This window comes from Maylandia zebra, linkage group LG17, assembly GCF_041146795.1.
Source record: "Maylandia zebra isolate NMK-2024a linkage group LG17, Mzebra_GT3a, whole genome shotgun sequence".
Taxonomy (NCBI): Eukaryota; Metazoa; Chordata; class Actinopteri; order Cichliformes; family Cichlidae; genus Maylandia; species Maylandia zebra.
In genome coordinates this window covers 36959607-36977190 of record NC_135183.1, presented here as the reverse complement: position 1 = coordinate 36977190, position 17584 = coordinate 36959607, and the positions used below count along the sequence as shown (strand labels likewise).

The following is a 17584-nucleotide window of genomic DNA, read 5'->3' as shown; positions in this document are numbered from 1 at the left end:
TTTTAATTAAAAAATCATTTTCTTGTGTTAGTGGCATGATCATTTTTTTAAGTGTGTATTTCTGCAAATTGAAGTATAAAAAGGCGAAAACATTGTCAAAAACACACAGTTTTCTCAAAAAAAAACCCTCTTGAAACACAAGCATGGGGTTGATAAAAAACACTTTTTCTGTGGTCACGAAGACTTGATATCACAAATATTTGCTGGCCTGTGGATTTTTCATATATTGCAGCTACTGTACTTCCCTGGAACTAACTCTCTCTCTATATCCACCTGTCTCCCTCCCTCCCTGCCTCCCTCACACACACCCACAGCGGTGTGATTTTGCTCTCAGCTCAGTGTTCAGTGAGATGGTGATGTGCCAGGACTTCTACACATGGGGGAGGTTTGAATAACTTTCTGAATAAATCTCAAAGCTTTGTTTCCAACTTTGACTAAAATGGCAGTTACCTCCTTCGCATTGGCGGACTATGTGGTGTTCGCTCTCATGCTGGTGGTGTCCGCTGCTGTGGGGATCTACTACGCCTGGGTGGACAGGAGCCGGAGAAACCCCGGGAACTTTTTAACTGGAGGCCGCAAGCTGACAGCTCTGCCCGTCTCCCTGTCCCTGACCGCCAGCTTCATGTCAGCCATCACAGTGCTGTCCTTTCCAGCTGAGGTAAGGTAAAACGCAGATTCACAAGGGACAAATCCAAAATGTGACGGTTATTGAATGGAAGCAAGGCTGAACTTTCTTTTTTTTTAAATAGCTACAATAATTCATACAATCCCTCTGTAGGTTTACCAATACGGAGCCAATATCGGATTTTACGGTCTCTCCTATTTAATGGCGATGCTGATCACATCTGAGGTCTTCCTCCCCATCTTCTACAAGCTGGAAATCACCAGCACTTTTGAGGTAAGAGTACTTTTTCTTCCCCTTTTTTCAGCGCTGTGCTGTGTGGATCGTCTGATTTCTGTTTTGCAATTCCACCAGACTCTGTTTACACAGGAATGAAATGTCTACATGTGAAAGATAATTTTGAACTGTTATCGAGAAAGGGACAGAGACATTTGATCACCGTTGCACTACTGTGCAAACAAAAGGCCTGTGTTAGGCTTGGTAAAAAACAAAACAAGAATGACACTGAAAGAATAAAGAGCACGTCGTTTTTGTGGACTGAGATAGATAAAATACAATATGGCCAAGTAACTTGGTAAAAGTCAAAGAAAGTCGAAAGTGGTTTGTAAAGAGAGCCCCGGCTACTAAACATTATGGTGTGTGGTTTTCAAGTTTCAGATGTTGCTTTTGTCTCACTTTATGTCATGAACTATGGTGCATGGAGATGAAAAACAGATTATCGATAGATTCAAACCAAAGAGGAGTAAAGGGAGTGATTGGGTTCGACTTTAAGGCGCTGGTTAATTTGTAAACATGAGACGAAAACATTTTATGACTTGATAGAAATGCATCACCTTACTCATACTTTTATCTTGTCTCTCTACTTCTGTCACTATGAAGTATCTGGAGCTGCGTTTTAACAGAGCAACCCGTCTGCTGGGCACACTGCTGTTCATTGTCCAAACAGTGAGTAAGAGGCCTGTCTACACATAATTACAGGGTTTTGACCTGTGTAGGTAAAACCACATATCAGTCACTCGGGGAACTTTTTTTTTCCTGTGACAGATCCTCTACAGTGGAATTGTCATTTATGTTCCAGCTCTTGCTTTAAACCAAGGTATGTTTGCTTGCGGTCCAACACAGTGGTCACATTCATAAAACATTCCTGCACGAGGGCACTTACGCGTACTCGGTTTTATCCAGTTGACTGACCAGTGGTTCATTCCTCAGTGACCGGGATGAATCTGTGGGGTGCGGTCATTTCCACGGGAGTGGTCTGTACATTTTACTGCACACTGGTATGTAACAAAATTTGATTGAATGAATTCTGCGGTCCCCAATTTTTTAATGCATTTTGACAAGAATGATTAAATAATGAGAAAATGGGTTCATTCAAGCTCAGCCCCGATCACCATCGATCAGAGGATCCCAGTGTCATCATGATGATACACTTCTGCACACCTAGGAAACCTCAGAAAGTGTGCACTACTTAAGCTTCCCTAGACTCATGCACATGTGGAAGTTTTTCAACCTTCTTTTAATGCAATGTCTGACTCAATAATTGTAATCAGTATTATATCTGCAGTTATTGGTTCTTGAAGGTCTAAAAGAGTCATACCACCAAATGGAAATATACAGCAGCCCTTTGTGAAATCTGACTTTGGTCTGCATTGTTACAGGGTGGTCTAAAGGCAGTGGTGTGGACAGACGTGTTTCAGGTAGGCTCCTCGGGGAAATAATAACACACCAGGTGGTTGGTGTGGTACTGACTAAATCAGAGCTCACCCGTTATGCCTCATGCTGCTTGTGGTTGGAGAGACAACAATGTACACTGGTGTTTCATAAATAGTAACTGCACACCACATCAGCATGCTGGTGTTTTGCTTCATTCAAAACACCAGCATTTTCTGCTCTTCTTTACAAGTCAAACACTAGTTTTTATCACCGTTTCCATCAACATTCAATAAGCAAACTAAAAGTGGTATTTTTTTCCCTCCAGCTCGGTGTAATGATCGCAGGTTTCCTGTCTGTCATCATCGCATCTGTGATCCTACAAGGTGGAGTCATCAACATCTTTTCAGATTCACAACACGGAGGGAGAATCAACTTCTGGGAGTGAGTATTCACCAAAACATTAAAATGAACGTTCAATTTAGCAGCAGGAAAAGAGTCAACTGTCGGCAGAAGAGGAACAGTAACACTAATTTACAGTGACAGTTTTCATGCTATGGGTTGACTCAGTATATCATCACTAAATCAACAACAATATACATACACAGCAATAAGAACAATTCTTTCCACAAATGCAGCTAAGCACCGTAGCAGTTCTGTGGAAATTTAATGTCTCATACTGTGGAGCATTCCTAGTGTACTGCTAGTGATTTCACTTGTTGTAAACTCCTTTAAAGCACATTTTTGTGAATGGTGCACATTGGAGATTAGCTAACCAGCCTCTTGAATTCAGAAGCAATCAATAAACTCAAATTTCTCCCTTTTTATGTCTCATCAGCTTTGATACAAACCCTCTGAGAAGACACACTTTTTGGACTGTTGCCATTGGAGGGACATTTCTTTGGACCAGTATATATGGGACCAACCAGTCGCAGGTTCAGAGATACATCTCCTGCAAGAGCATTGCTCATGCTAGACTGTGAGTCTTGTTTTATTGCACGATGTATGTATGGTGGTGGTGGTGGTGGCGGGGGCTTCTCAACAAAAAGCTTGCCTTAAAAATGCCAGTTAGCGGTCAGTCATATGTTACACTGCAGAGACTAATATAGAAATTCATCCATATTTAAAAGACGGGGAGGCAGAGCTTTCAGCTTTCAGGCTCCTCTTCTGTGCAACCAGCTTCCAGTGTGGATTCAGGAGACAGGCATCCTCTGTATTTTTAAGATTAGGCTTAAAGCTTTCCTTCTTCATAAAACACAGTCAGGGCTGAATCAGGTAACCCCGAATCCTTCATTCCTATGTTGCAGTAGGTCTAGTGTTTCTTCTTCAGTCACCTTTTGTAGTCACTTTATGTTCATATACCTGTCTGCCTTTAATTATTAGTTATTATTAATCTGGCTCTCCTCCACAGCATGTCTTTATCCTGTCTTCCTCCCCTCACCCAAACCGGTCGCAGCAGATGGCCCCGCCCCTCCCTGAGCCTGGTTCTGCTGGAGGTTTCTTCCTGTTAAAAGGGAGTTTTTCCTTCCCACTGTTGCCAAAGCGCTTGCTCATACGGGGTCATGTGATTGTTGGGTTTTTCTCTGTATGTATTATTGTATATTGTATTTACAGTATAAACTGTTTTGAGGCACCTGTTGTTGTAATTTGGTGCTATATTAAAAAATAATAATAATAATAATAATAAAAATATATATATATATTATATAAATGTTTTTTTTTATATAAATAAATGGATGCAAGTACATTTATTTTCTGTTTTCTTCTTTAGTTCTTTGTTCATCAACCTGTTAGGTCTGTGGTTGATACTGTTGTGTGCAGTGTTTGCGGGAATGTGTCTTTACTCAATCTATAAAAGCTGCGACCCCTGGACATCTGGACTGCTTTCTGCACTTGATCAGGTATGACATAGCTGAGAGTTACACTGTAACAAATTACACTCACGCATGATAGAAAGTTTACCTCATATTACTTCTTATAGTTCTTATATAACTGCCCCAACAAGCATCAAGGCACCTAATTTGAGAAATAAACCAGTAAGAACCCATTTTAAACGATATCTTTAGGCACTCTATTACCAGAAATTTGTGCCAAAAACACATCATTTTCCTAGTTTCTTTAGCTTAATCCCAAAACTAACACAGTTTCTCAGGCAAAAAATAGTATTTTCCAACCAACAAGGTGATTTCCAAAGAGCTACTAGTCAGAAACTTCATCTCAGCATGGTGTGCAGAGTGCTCTTTTGGGTGGAAACAAAAGGCCTGTGTTAGGTGTTAGATGATAAAAAAGTGGTAGGCCCAAGAAACTACAGAAAACTACAGTCGTGGTTTATGGTTTTTTCCCATTTTTTCCCAGTAGCATTTAAAGAAACGAGGAGTGTCTCAAGACTGAGAATTCACTTCATTAAACTGTAATATGAAAATGTCCTAACCAAGGCCCTTATATCAACATTTGATAGTTAGACTCACTATTGTTATGAAAAATGTGTAATGGCACCAGTGCCAAAGTTCACCCTGTGTTAATCTTTGAGACACTATCATCTTTGAATAAACAGTACTTGAAATCATGGGTGTGTCTTATCAGTGATAAAACCTTACAAAAGTAACAAAGTTACAAAGTAACAAAAATTTGAATATTACTAATCAATGGTAAATAGTAGCTACTTAATTACTTAACTGTGTGAATACTGTTGAACTAACAGTTTAATATCATTATTATCAGTAGTTTGTATAAGGTATGACTCTCTGGCCCTCTTGATCCATTAACCCAGTCTCACTGTTCCTCTGTAGTTGATGCCTTATTTGGTGATGGACGTCTTGGGAGACTATCCTGGCCTTCCTGGTCTGTTTGTGGCAGCAGCATTTAGTGGATCTTTAAGGTTATTGAATATTTAAGATAATACTTTCAACAGATTAAGTACACAATGAAAATTTAGTGTGTTTACTGTAGCAGCTTGCAGTATAATGCTGTGATTGCTATCTAAAAGGCAGGTTAGTTGTATCGTGCCTTGTTTTTGACTCGACTGTTCTTGGGTTTCCTACTATTCCAACCCATAGCACAGTCTCTTCTAGCATCAATGCACTGGCTGCAGTGACAGTGGAAGATCTAATCAAACCATATGCCAGCATGTCAGAGAGACAACTGGCCTGGATCTCAAAAGGAACGAGTAAGTAGATAATCACTGTGTTCAGTTTAAGACTGGCATCGCTAAAAAGCAATTATGAAAAATTATTAACAAATGAACGCCCAATATTTTACCATTATTGTTTGCAGGCCTCCTGTATGGAGTTTTATGCATTGGGATGGCTGGGTTGGCCTCACTTCTAGGACCGATCTTCCAGGTACAAATCTGTCAGTGTGTAAACTCCACGGTTTATTTAATCAAGAAAGGAAAACTATTACAGGATCTATGCATTTGTTAATGATAGAATATGCTGTCTGCAGCTTAGCTGGTATGTGCTTTCCTCTAAACAGGCAGTCATCAGTATATTCGGGGTCATTGGAGGTCCTTTACTTGGACTGTTCACTTTGGGGATTCTCTGTCCATTTGCCACGTCAAAAGTAAGTATATCCCTGTTACACCTAATTCCAAAAAAGGCTGTCAATAAACATTCAGATTAAAAAAAATGATTCAGGAAAAAGTTTTAGTCACATTAGACCATAGAGACCCAGAAAATGTGCCATTTCTTAAAAAAATAAGAGCTCATTTTGAACTTGACAGCAGCAACACGTCTCAAAAAAGTTGAATTGAGAGCAACAGAGGCTAAAACCCCCACAGTACTTTATCTACCTTCATACTACATATATCCCTGTTATTTAATAAGGCTTCATCTTTAATCATCCCTTTAAAACGTTTGCATATCCTTTGTATCTTTTTCTATGGAACTGTACACTTTTTCATGTTGCACTCATTAAAATGTTTTTCAGGGAGCTTTGTCAGGTGTTGTGTTGGGGCTGGCTGTGTCTCTCTGGGTGGCCATCGGAGCGCAGATATACCCTCCTCCCCCTGAAATGAGTCGGCCTCTGTCACTGACCACTGAAGGCTGTAACTTTACAATGACGGACAGCTTCAGCTGGACCTCCACTCATGTCCCAACATTGCAGAGCTCCACAACAACAGCCCCAGTACTTATCAATAGCAAGTAAGTGTAGCTAATAGAAAAGATCCATAAAGTAACTTTTTTTTAATGCCCTGGATGAACATTTATAAAAAATTTTAGCACACTGATGAGTAGACATTAGAAATCTTGATGACAATTGTTCTTTTGATGGTATGAGCAAGATTTCACTTCTGGTTTCACGACTCCCATCATCAGGCCTGCGCTGGCAGACTGGTACTCAGTCTCCTACCTTTACTTCAGTCCAATTGGAACTATAATAACTATAAGTGTGGGTCTGATAGTCAGCGTGTTGACAGGTAAATAACATCTTTATTCAGCGCACTATGGTTAACGCTGTCCTCTTAGGAGGTTATTGATGCTTTTTGTGTGTTGTTATTGAACATTTCAGGAGGTCGGAAGCTGAATGTAGAATCCAGGCTCAGGCTGACAAAAGAAGACACAAGTCTTTACTACTTGTTTAAATTGATCAAAGACAGAGTAAGTACTGCTTCAGTAAGCGAATGTCATATATGACAGGTTAACTTACTGAGTTTCTGCCCTGTTTTCCCATTTTTTAGGCCATGAGACGAAAAAGAAAGCTTGATCTGAAAAAGGACAGGAAGAAGACATTTGGCAATCCTAATCCTGCTTTCTGTGATGTTGAGCTGGATTTGCCACAAAGCAGCATTTCCACCTAAGAATGTAGCTGCTTTTTTAAAGTATAAGCTTCTTTGTTTCTCTATGATCTTATACAGGAAATGCAATGTAGAAGAGGAATTGTGGTGGGACTTTTTGCAAATGCAGACTAGCACTTGTTTGAATTTAAATTGTGCAATAGTTATTATGTACTGATCAATCATCAATAAATATGAAGCAATAATTTTAAATGATGCCACAGAAATATATAAAAATCAAAGGTCTATTTATTTAAGTAATAAAGTTTTTAAATCATTTTTCATGTAATCAGATTCCATTAAAGTTAACATATTGTTATGTAATAAAATTACATGTAATTAAATTGATTAGAGTCTGTATTTTTGAATTGCTTCGGAGGCATGAAAAGACAGCTAGGTTCTCAGCCTGGTTCTCTCCAGTGTGATCCCTTGTGTGCCATGGGAGTAAAATAACTATCTTCATAGTCTTGGTGGAAAATGTTACTATTGTGCCAATATGCCATGCTGATATGTTTCAAGCTCTGTCTTCCTGGGCTACAGAAGAGCCCAGTGAAAATTCATCAAATTAACTGCAAAATGCCATATTCCAACCATATTCCACTCAGTAAGCAGATAAATATAGTGTTCTTATATCTTTGAATATGTGTTTGCTATATTTTATATTGATACAACATTTTTATTGGTTTATTTCTGGTTTTGTCAACAGTTTCACACTTTTTCCTTATTAAATCATCCAACTCAACTGTTCCTTGGATTTTGATTAGGAGAGTGTTTAGCTGTCTGTATAGCTGAGTCTACGTTCACGAGGACAACACTTAGTGAGGACAGAACATGCACCGTGCCACGTGGCCCATAGGGCAGAGCCCCATGTCCAATGTGCATGCAGTTCTGCAGAGGCTACCCTGCTTACTTCTTCCCTTCTTCTGAATGAACGTGGCATTTAGGTCTTAAAAGTGAATTAAATGTGTGTAAGTGCATTAAACCTGCATTTTTTTTGTGGTGGCCATTAGTGTGACTGCTTATAAAAAATTATTAAATTCTCACTTCTATTGTAATCTTATTAAAAATATTTTTTAAAGTGGTTGTAGCCTCAGTTTCTAGATTAAGTTCCGCTTAATATGTATATATAAATATGGTAACATTGAGAGTAAGAGTTGATGTCCTGTACAGGGTACCAATCACAGACTTGGGCAACCTTATAGCTGGAAACTTGGCTCTTTAAGGAGCCACGTCTAGACTTGATGCCTCAAAGGATTGAAAAAGTGTCCCAAGAGCCTTTGACTGAAAGTGTTGTTAGACCAGGAGATCCCAGAGGTTATATGAAAAATGCAATTGGCCATATAATTTTGGTCTAAATGGGAGTCACCAAGATGAGGCTCACATCTTACACATCTTTAAACGAGCTGACGGTTCACTCGTTAAGCTGAAAGAAAGATGCTTTAATCACAGGAGTCACACATGTGTCCACTGTACCATCTGGGAACTCTTCTTGTTTACACTCGTAATAACACAAACACTAAATCCTGCTTCTCTGGTGCTGTTTTGTAGCAGTGTGTACACCTGAGACTGTCACCTGTCTGTCTGTCCTGCACTCTCTCTCTGTTTCTTTCTCTCTGATTGTGGAATAAAAGTATGAACATGTGTTTATAAGTTACACTTGTGTTTGAATCCTGCAGCTTATCACACATTTGATTTCCATGTGTGACAACTGCAAGTGTCCAGAGTGAGGACAGACTGAGGGACCCACAGCTGCACATCATCTGTGAGGCTTTGCAGCCCTGATGATCCACCAGGACAAACTCAGCAGTGTGTGAGGAAGAGGAGGAGGAAGAGCCAGCAGCAGCTGACAGATGGAGAGAATAGACAGACTGTTCCCTGTTTGTGAAGGACTGTTAGGAAAGTTCAAAATAACTAATTGTCTGTCCTGAATCAGTCTTGTTAGATAATGTTCAAATGATTTCATCATTCCAGTGTTTTCAGTGTGGGAGAAAGTACTCAGGGCCTTCAAGTTACACACTATGAAAGGCAGCACCAAGTTTAATGTTCAGAAACCTAAAGTCTGTATCAGCAGCAGAATGGAACTAAAAATAAATGTTTGTTTCAGTTCTATGAAGCTTTGAGTATTTTGGATCAGTAGCACTGCTGTGTTTGTTGCATCATATTGCTGTAACTGTTTATATGCTTTATATATTCTGAGGTAAGTTGATCTATAGTGTTACATCATATTCTATAAGGATGTTATGTGTTTGTATACTTTCTGCCCAGTTTGACCCATTTAGCAGAAGTCAGCCTGTTTAAGGCTCTGATATCTATTCTGTGTGACTTAAAGCAGTTATGACATGGTCTGATTTTCTCACCCAATAAAGAAATATTCAATATATCAGTCTACTCTTCATTTTATCAGAAACAGTTATCACAGCTCGTACATTTTCTTTTTATACATATATGTAAGCATTGAGCCAAATTTAGTAATGCCAACATACTGAAGGAACATTTGTCTCTTAACCTCCTAGGACCTGGCGTCCACATATGTGGACATCACATCCATCCATCCATTCAACACGTTCTCACTCCCAACTCGTCAAACGTGTGACGCATGGTCAGGCTCCCTCTGCTGCACTTATGGACGCGCAGGGTACCCCTCTCGCGTCGGGAATTGACGTGAAGGGTCCTCCGATTGAAGAGATTGCCGGGAAGTGCCTGTTGTCGGTATATTTAGACATTTTCCAAATCACATTTTAGTGACGTATACAGAACACAATAAATTATATAATGTAAACAACTACCTGAAAAACAGGTAGAACAATACTTTTGTATGGTTTATTGCATTTATGGAGGGAGTGATGTATGCTGGGTAATGGCACAGCTAGCTACTGGGTGACTTTATTCACCCGCTTCGGCTGTTATCAGTCCATACATTAGCGTTATTAGCACAAACCAGTCCCATAGATATGGGCCATCTCCTGCTAGATTGTTCAGAAGGTTGTTATCATCCATCCAGATGGAGGATCACTAACAGGAGCGTGGGAAGACTCCAGAATCCACTCTGGCTGGAATCCGGTGGATATGCAGTGTGTACAGGTAAGACCATTTAAACGGACAGCATTTATAGAATGACTATTAAAAGTCAGCGAGTGTCAATAATGTTAATGTGGTTATGTTAGTAATACACCGAGTGCTAATATAACAGCTTTAAGATGCATTTGTAGATGTTATTACGTGTTTTACCGTCTTTATGGTGCTAGCTTAAAGTTACGGTGTAAACGTTAGCTTATATTGGAGGAAAGCTGTTACTGGTTAAACGATGTTAGCACAGAAATATTAGCTTCTGTCATGACTGATGAAGTTACTAGTTAATAAAGTTTCCAGTAAAGTGATTAATCGCAGCCACAGACTGACAGCAAATATCTCGATTAGCTTCAGTGCATCTATAATAAATATGTGCAAGTTTCAGTGCTTCGTTTAAACCGTATGATACTTATACTGACCCAGGGTCAGTGTAAAATACAATCCTAGCTGTGTGAACAAAGCCTGGCTCCTTTAATCCTGCATGACAAACCTCAGGATGCAGGTTATTATTACTCTTTCCTGCTGGCACACCTGTCACACCTGAGAGTCAGCTAGAAACGTACAGTGACGTGGACATCATGCAAAGACTGCCAGACTCTGTAATACTGCAAATGATCAGTGACTCAGGTTAACACTAAACTTTAAACAGTACCTCTGTGTCTCTGTGTGCTGAACATCTAGGATTGAGTCAGGCTGCACTGACTGTGGGACTTTAATGTGTTAAAAGCAGGTTGAAGACGGCTCAGAAACATTTGAAGATTAAAATTTAGCATTATGGCTGCTGGTGGTTTGTAAAGCCTCTACTCAGCTGTATTTTTGTTACTAATTTATGTTTGTTGTTGTTTAACACAGATTTCAGAAGAGCAAATATGCTTAATAGTTTAACTAGATTTCATTTGTCAGTGTGGGACTGCTGAGTCACCTGAAGAACTCATTTCATTCATTCTCCACATGATGTTCATTTACAGAAATGTTTCACAGGAACTGATTCCTCCCAAAGGTTGAACTAGTGTGTTTCCATAGATTACCTCTGTATGAATGTACTTCTTAAATGAAGGCAAGTGTTTGTCCTGTTTTGTTCCTCAGGTACAGTACGTGATATCAAGGGCAGGCGGTCAACACTGGGGGAAGACAAGAAGCAGACGTACTTCCAAGAGGGAGCTGCAGTGAGGTCAGAGGTCAGAATCTGAAACAGCTCAGGTTTATATTTTAGAGGTTATAAAAAATCAAAATGTATTTATAAAGAACCCTTTAAATAATAGTCATAATTATGATTATTATAAGAAATATCAAACATTTAAGTGGATTTTCTGTTACACATATTGTGTTAGCCCTGCAATAAACTGGCAGCCTGTCTTTGTCCTGTATCAGCTGGGATAGGCTTCATCCTCCCGCAACCCTGAATTGGATACATTGTATTCCAATTATGTAATCTGATCATTTACAAACTCAAGGTTTATAATCAAAATGTAAGTAATAATTATAAAATGGGAAAGCAGAAATAAGTGTGACATGAATGTAAATGTGTGAGCTGACATAGAGGACAGCTACATGCAGTCTGAAAAACCTTTGTTGTCAAGTTTGCTGGTATATCAGCACGAGATCTTCTTACATAGAAGAGACATTAAAGTCTCTAACTCAGTGAAGCATTATTGGTCCCGTCTGTTTGGATAAATATAGTAAGTTGATGTATGTCCATTTATTGACACATTTTCTTAAGTGCTTATCCAGCTCAGGATCACAGTGGAGCTGCAGCTGGATATGTTCACTAAATAAACCTTCCAAAAGTCAACAATAAACCTGCATCCATGTACGTTGTTGTCCACAGGATGAGAAAATCAAACTGGAAGACTGTGGAACATGTTAATAAATGTTTGTGTGTTTATGCCTGTGTCTTTCACAGGAGGCGCTGGAAGGTTTCCCTAATAGTTCCTGGTGAATCAAAGCAGAACCATAAAGGTTGCTGGACTGCATGATGGCCTTACCCCTGAGCAGTCTTCCTGTTATAGGAGGAACCAGTTAGAAGCTGTTTTCAAAGTAGCTGAGCAGATTTCATCTCAAGTAAGCAATTAAGTGTTTGTTCGTTTGTTCTGCCACTTAAAGAGCATTTAAGGACGTCTTTCGAGTGTCCAGTTGAATTAATTCTACTGGCTCTCATGGTCATTTGTTATTATAGACATATTTTTCATGTTCATCCAGCTATTTAGTAAATTCTATCTATTTAGTAATATCCGTCAGCTATAAAATGTAATATAAATATAAAAATATCTAAATATCTCCTGTCCTTTATGTTTTAATGATGTAAGTCTGTTTACATTAGCATTCCTCACATATCAATGAGATGCTGTACAGTACAATCCTGCTGACACAGCAGAGGGATAACGACGGCTATTCAACATCGTTACACGACACATTCGAGCTGCATGATGCAGACAAAGTGACTAAATCATCTTTTTTGTGGTTTATTGTCTTCAAACCAGCAGACAAAGCTGATGGCAGAAGATGTCAGAGAAGAACTTCAGGCCGTGGACTGAAAAGGTATTTTTTTCTTGTTATCAAAGACATTTGGAGTGGCAGCTTCTACAACTGGTTGTGCTGAAGTAAAGCTTACAGTCTAAGAAATCACAGTGTTGATATTCAGCACAAAGAGAAAAGCTCACTTGTTTGAATTAATTTACAATCATAGTTTTATAAATTCTGACTGTAAAGAGCTTTTACAGCTTTGATATTGTTTGACACTCGATATCAGGTTTAATTTAAAGGTTTCTGTGTCCCAATGAGCCATTCACACTGATCAGTGTCAGTTTAACTGTAACACATTCATTATTTAGATTCAACAAAGAAATAACTGAATGTAAAAAATGGCAGCCCTCAGGCAGGTTTATAGAGATATATGCATGCATTATGAAATTTATGTATCCCAGATAATTGTTATATATCTAGTCATGGCAGACCTACCTCTTCCTCCCAAGTTAACTGGAACCCAAAAGAACTAGTGGGGCTATTTACACACTCACAACCAGTGTGGGGTAAAAAGAGCCACCAAAAAGCTGTCAGCCACAGATGTGCTAGAAGAGTTAGAAACTCTACTTATGGAGAAACTTTCTAAGTCTAACAGGGGACAGGTACTCCTGCCCAAATAACATGATATAACCCCACATACAGCCCAGCCATAAAGTGAACCAAGTCATTTAGTTAAAGACAGCATGGGACCAAATGCATGTAACCAGCCTGCATCAACCTGACATTTCTTCCTCCTGAATTAAATGAATGAATGGATGAAAGTTAAATGACTACAAACCTAAAGCCACTAGTTCCCACACTGGAGCTCCCTGACACTGTGTGTTAACCGTATTTAGCTTGTATCAACAGTTGTAACAGGCTAAGCCACCTGAGACACTGCATTGAATGATTGTTCCTGTCTTAATGGTTTCAGCTCAGATGTTCTGCTTTTTCCTTTCAGTAGATCAAATCAGCTCGTGCTGCTTCTGCTTCCAATTTAATGGCAAGAAGAAGAATAAGAATGCTTCAGCGAAGTGGCGTTCATGGTCTCAGTGAACAGTCACGGTCACACACTGCATGTGGTTTTAAAAGCAACATGTCTGTTCACCACAACAATGGAGATGTGTAATATTAGTGCAGCTACGGTTTGTTCTTGAACATCAGTTCTGTTTTCTACTTTGATCACTTAGACCAAAAAAGTGTTGTTTTCAGATTCTTTCTTTTACATCTATAAACCACCTGTTCATTTTTTTATTACAATTAGTTTCACATGAATGTTAGTGTTTCCTTTTATGATCTTTTAATGCTTACACTACACTGTACACGTCTACATTAGAGACATTTCTGTTGACTCAGAGTTGTGAAATGTTCTTTTATTTGATGCACAATATGAAGTTCATAATTTTCTTACAAATAAAACTCTAATGACAAACATGAACAGCTGTGCTTATTTCTGAGACATGAGTTTTTGAATGTGTTCATATTTAGACAGTGTGCATCTGTCTGCTGAAACTGTAATGGTGAACCTGAGGTGATGGTCAACAGAAGGCAAATATAAAACAATATTGAAGTAATGTCTTTACCCTCTGCAGCGTGTGGACGCTGTGCACACAATCACCTTATTCACTGTAGTAAACGTGCACCGCTAGCTCACGTGACTGACTGTCTCCATGGTTACATCGTATATTATTAGCTATGCAAACAGCTTCCAAAGATACCGCCATAGCTCTCTGCAGCTGTAACACTTAAACACTTTGCAAATCATTTCATGTTTTTGATCGTTATGAAGACAGAATATGCTTTTAAGGTCATGCTAGGCGGTTGCTATGGTGGTTGCTGTGGACTTGGCTGGACCGCGTCCGATTCCTGTTATTAGCTGTCCGCCGCAGGAAGGCTGCGTTCCATTTACAAGTAGTGACAGTCTGCCGCAACTCGAACTCAAACCCCGCTTTGTTCTGTAATTATAGGCCTTTTATAGCCGTTCATGACACGCACACACACACATAAAGCATTTGCCTCACCATGAGAATGCAACTTTACCTAACCTAACCTTAAAGTATCTGATATAGGATAGAAAATCAGAATGGGTTTATTGCCAGATGTTGAGGTTTACAACATTAGGAAATTGCTGCGGTGCTTCAGTGCAGACAATAAGAATTAAAGTGCTATGTAGAAAGAAAGATATGTGCATGAGATATACATGAGATATATACATGAGAATAAGAATTATGAGTGCTACGTAGAAAGATATATACATGAGTGCAGGTGGTGATCAGTGCCAGACATGAAATGATGCAGTGACACAGCGTAGGGTCATGTGTTAGTGGCGGGGACAGTCATGTGGTTATTGTTCATGTGTCCAACAGCAGAGGGGAAGAAACTGTTCTTGTGGCGAGAGGTTCTGGTGCGAATGGACCGGAGCCTCCTGCCTGAGGGGAGCAGGTCAAACAGACTGTGTCCAGGGTGAGAAGGGTCAGCTGAGATCCGGGCTGCACGCCGCAGAGTCCTGGAGGTGTACAGGTCCTGCAGAGATGGGAGTCTGCAGCCAATCACCTTCTCAGCAGAGCGCACAACACGCTGCAGTCTCTGTTTGTCCCTGATAGTGGCTCCAGCGTACCACACGGTGATGGAGGAGGTGAGGATGGACTCGATGATTGCAGTGTAGAATTGCATCATCGTCCGTGTTGGCAGGTTGAATTTCTTCAGCTGCCTCAGGAAGTACATCCTCTGCTGGGCTTTCTTGATGACGGAGGTGATGGTGGGCTCCCACTTCAGGTCCTGGGTGATGGTGGTACCCAGGAAGCGGAATGAGTCCACAGAGGTGATGGGGGTGTCAGTCAGGATGATGGGGGGGAGTGGGGCTGTGTGCTTCCTGAAGTCCACAATAATCTCCACTGTCTTCTGGGCATTCAGCACCAGGTTGTTGTGGCTGCACCAAGACACCAGACGTTCAACCTCCCTCCTGTAGGCAGGCTCATCCCCGTCAGAGATGAGCCCAATGACGGTGGTGTCATCTGCGAACTTGATTAGCTTGACAGACTGGTGGGTGGAGGTGCAGCAGTTGGTGTACAGGGAGAAGAGCAGAGGAGAAAGAACACAGCCCTGAGGGGAGCCGGTGCTGATGGTCCGGGAGTCCGAGACATTCTTTCCCAGCCTCACGTGCTGCTTCCTGTCCGTCAGGAAGTCAGTGATCCACCGGCAGATGGGATCAGGCACATTCATCTGGGAAAGCTTGCCTCGGAGATGGTCTGGAAGGATGGTGTTGAAGGCAGAGTTGAAGTCCACAAACAGGATCCTGGCGTAGGTTCCTGGGGAGTCCAGATGCTGCAGGATGAAGTGTAGGGCCATGTTGATGGCGTCGTCTACAGACCTGTTGGCTCTATATGCAAACTGCAGGGGGTCCAGGAGGGGGGCCGTGAGGGTCTTGAGATGGGAGAGAACTAGGCGCTCAAATGACTTCATGACCACAGATGTCAGAGCCACGGGTCTGTAGTCATTTAGTCCAGTGATCCTTGGTTTCTTGGGGACAGGGATTATGGTAGAGGACTTGAAGCAGGCAGGCACATGACATGCCTGCAGTGAGGAGTTGAAGATGCCAGAAAACACTGGGGCCAGCTCGTTTGCACAGTGTCTGAGGGTGGCAGGAGACACACCGTCTAGGCCGGGAGCTTTCCGAGCATTCAGACTCCTAAACTGCTTCCTCACATCTGCTTCATGAATATGAAGAGTTGTGGTCGGAGGAGGTGGTGTGAAATCCTCTTTTGTGTGGGGTGAGGGGGCGGGTTGTAACGTTGGGTTGTGTTGTGTGGTTGAGAAGAGGCGGCAAAACATCTAGCAGGGTAGCCAAAAGAATACACACTCACGCTGGCGTTGGGGATTCCACAGTGTGTTCTTTAATATACCTTCTCTTCATCAACCATATAAGCCCGGTTGAACGGCTGCAGCTTAACAAACATAGCGCACAGTGTTCGTACAACCCATAACGTTGCAAACAAAGGTGTCTGGAGAGGTAAAACATAAAATCCGTCCCTCCTCATGTACTAGCGTGCAAGCACAAGTCCACACCATCACAGAGAGAGAGAGCAGAGAGACCAGTGGCACACACTGATGACACCATCAACCCTCGACTTGGGTGTCTTAAAGGGACACCACACCATAGTGGCTGTTACATATTCCCCCCGGGTTAAACAAAGGCTGCCCTCAGCCGGACCCAGGTGACCCTCCTCCCGCTACCCCCTTTCACCACACATAGCTACTTTAGGTAGTAAGCAGGTCGTGGAGGAATTGTTACACACCTGTACAGCATTGGTACAGTCCAGACTTAACCAGCCTCCATACATGGTCAGCAGGATAAGAAGTTAAAACCAAAACAGGGAAATGTACAGTGCAATATTGACAAACTGGCATACATGACAGTGTCCCACATGGTGAATGTCCATTTAAACAAATGTTAAAGAAAGAAAATAAACTTAGGATAGCCAGGACAATTGCAGAATGAAATTCCCTTTTTCTTTCATTGCGTTTCTTCTACTTCACAAACTTGCAACAGACAGCATAATATGTGAAAACAGTACCAGAAAGTACTGTAGAAAACCCAAACAACAGTCATGTTACAACAGTAACCAATACGAAATACATAAGAAAAAAAAATGCAAATTCAGGAACTATGGCAAAGCTGCATCGAACCCATGCCCAGGAAACGCAGGTCCACGCGCATCCAATGGAGCCACGACGAAGAGGCCAAACAGAGAACGGCGCCACAGTCCACAAACCACGCTGGGGCAGCTCCAGCCGCTGCCATGGAAATGCACCGCCGCGACCCTTTGATCCTCCCGACGTCCTCGTCCAGGCCAGCCTGGTCCGTTCCCGCGAAACATGGCGGACAGCCACTTTGCCGCGTCGTACCTTTTTATGTACCAATCATCAACTGCTCGAAGACACTGCATACTGAGGTCCAAGAGAAGATG

General features: G+C 41.1%; 1 protein-coding gene and 1 long non-coding RNA gene across 3 annotated transcripts; both read left to right on the top strand.

Moving 5' to 3' along the window:
• The first annotated feature begins 329 nt into the window (after positions 1 to 329).
• LOC101486131 (sodium-coupled monocarboxylate transporter 1) lies at positions 330 to 8129 on the top strand. The gene is made up of 17 exons (XM_004553884.4): positions 330 to 658; positions 779 to 898; positions 1502 to 1567; positions 1667 to 1718; positions 1832 to 1899; positions 2281 to 2319; positions 2601 to 2716; positions 3111 to 3251; positions 4044 to 4173; positions 5062 to 5150; positions 5329 to 5438; positions 5546 to 5613; positions 5747 to 5833; positions 6200 to 6414; positions 6589 to 6689; positions 6782 to 6870; positions 6951 to 8129. The coding sequence occupies exons 1-17, from the start codon at positions 440 to 442 to the stop codon at positions 7068 to 7070; spliced, it is 1830 nt and encodes a 609-aa protein (XP_004553941.1). The 5' UTR covers positions 330 to 439; the 3' UTR covers positions 7071 to 8129.
• A 1480-nt stretch (positions 8130 to 9609) lies between these two features.
• LOC143413164 (uncharacterized) lies at positions 9610 to 12786 on the top strand. Of its 2 annotated transcripts, none has more exons than XR_013093769.1 (5): positions 9610 to 9755; positions 10048 to 10127; positions 11202 to 11293; positions 12019 to 12176; positions 12599 to 12786. It is a non-coding gene; the product is annotated as an uncharacterized LOC143413164 (long non-coding RNA). The 2 variants fall into 2 exon arrangements; XR_013093768.1 differs by having other exon boundaries at positions 12596 to 12785.
• Positions 12787 to 17584: the final 4798 nt, after the last annotated feature.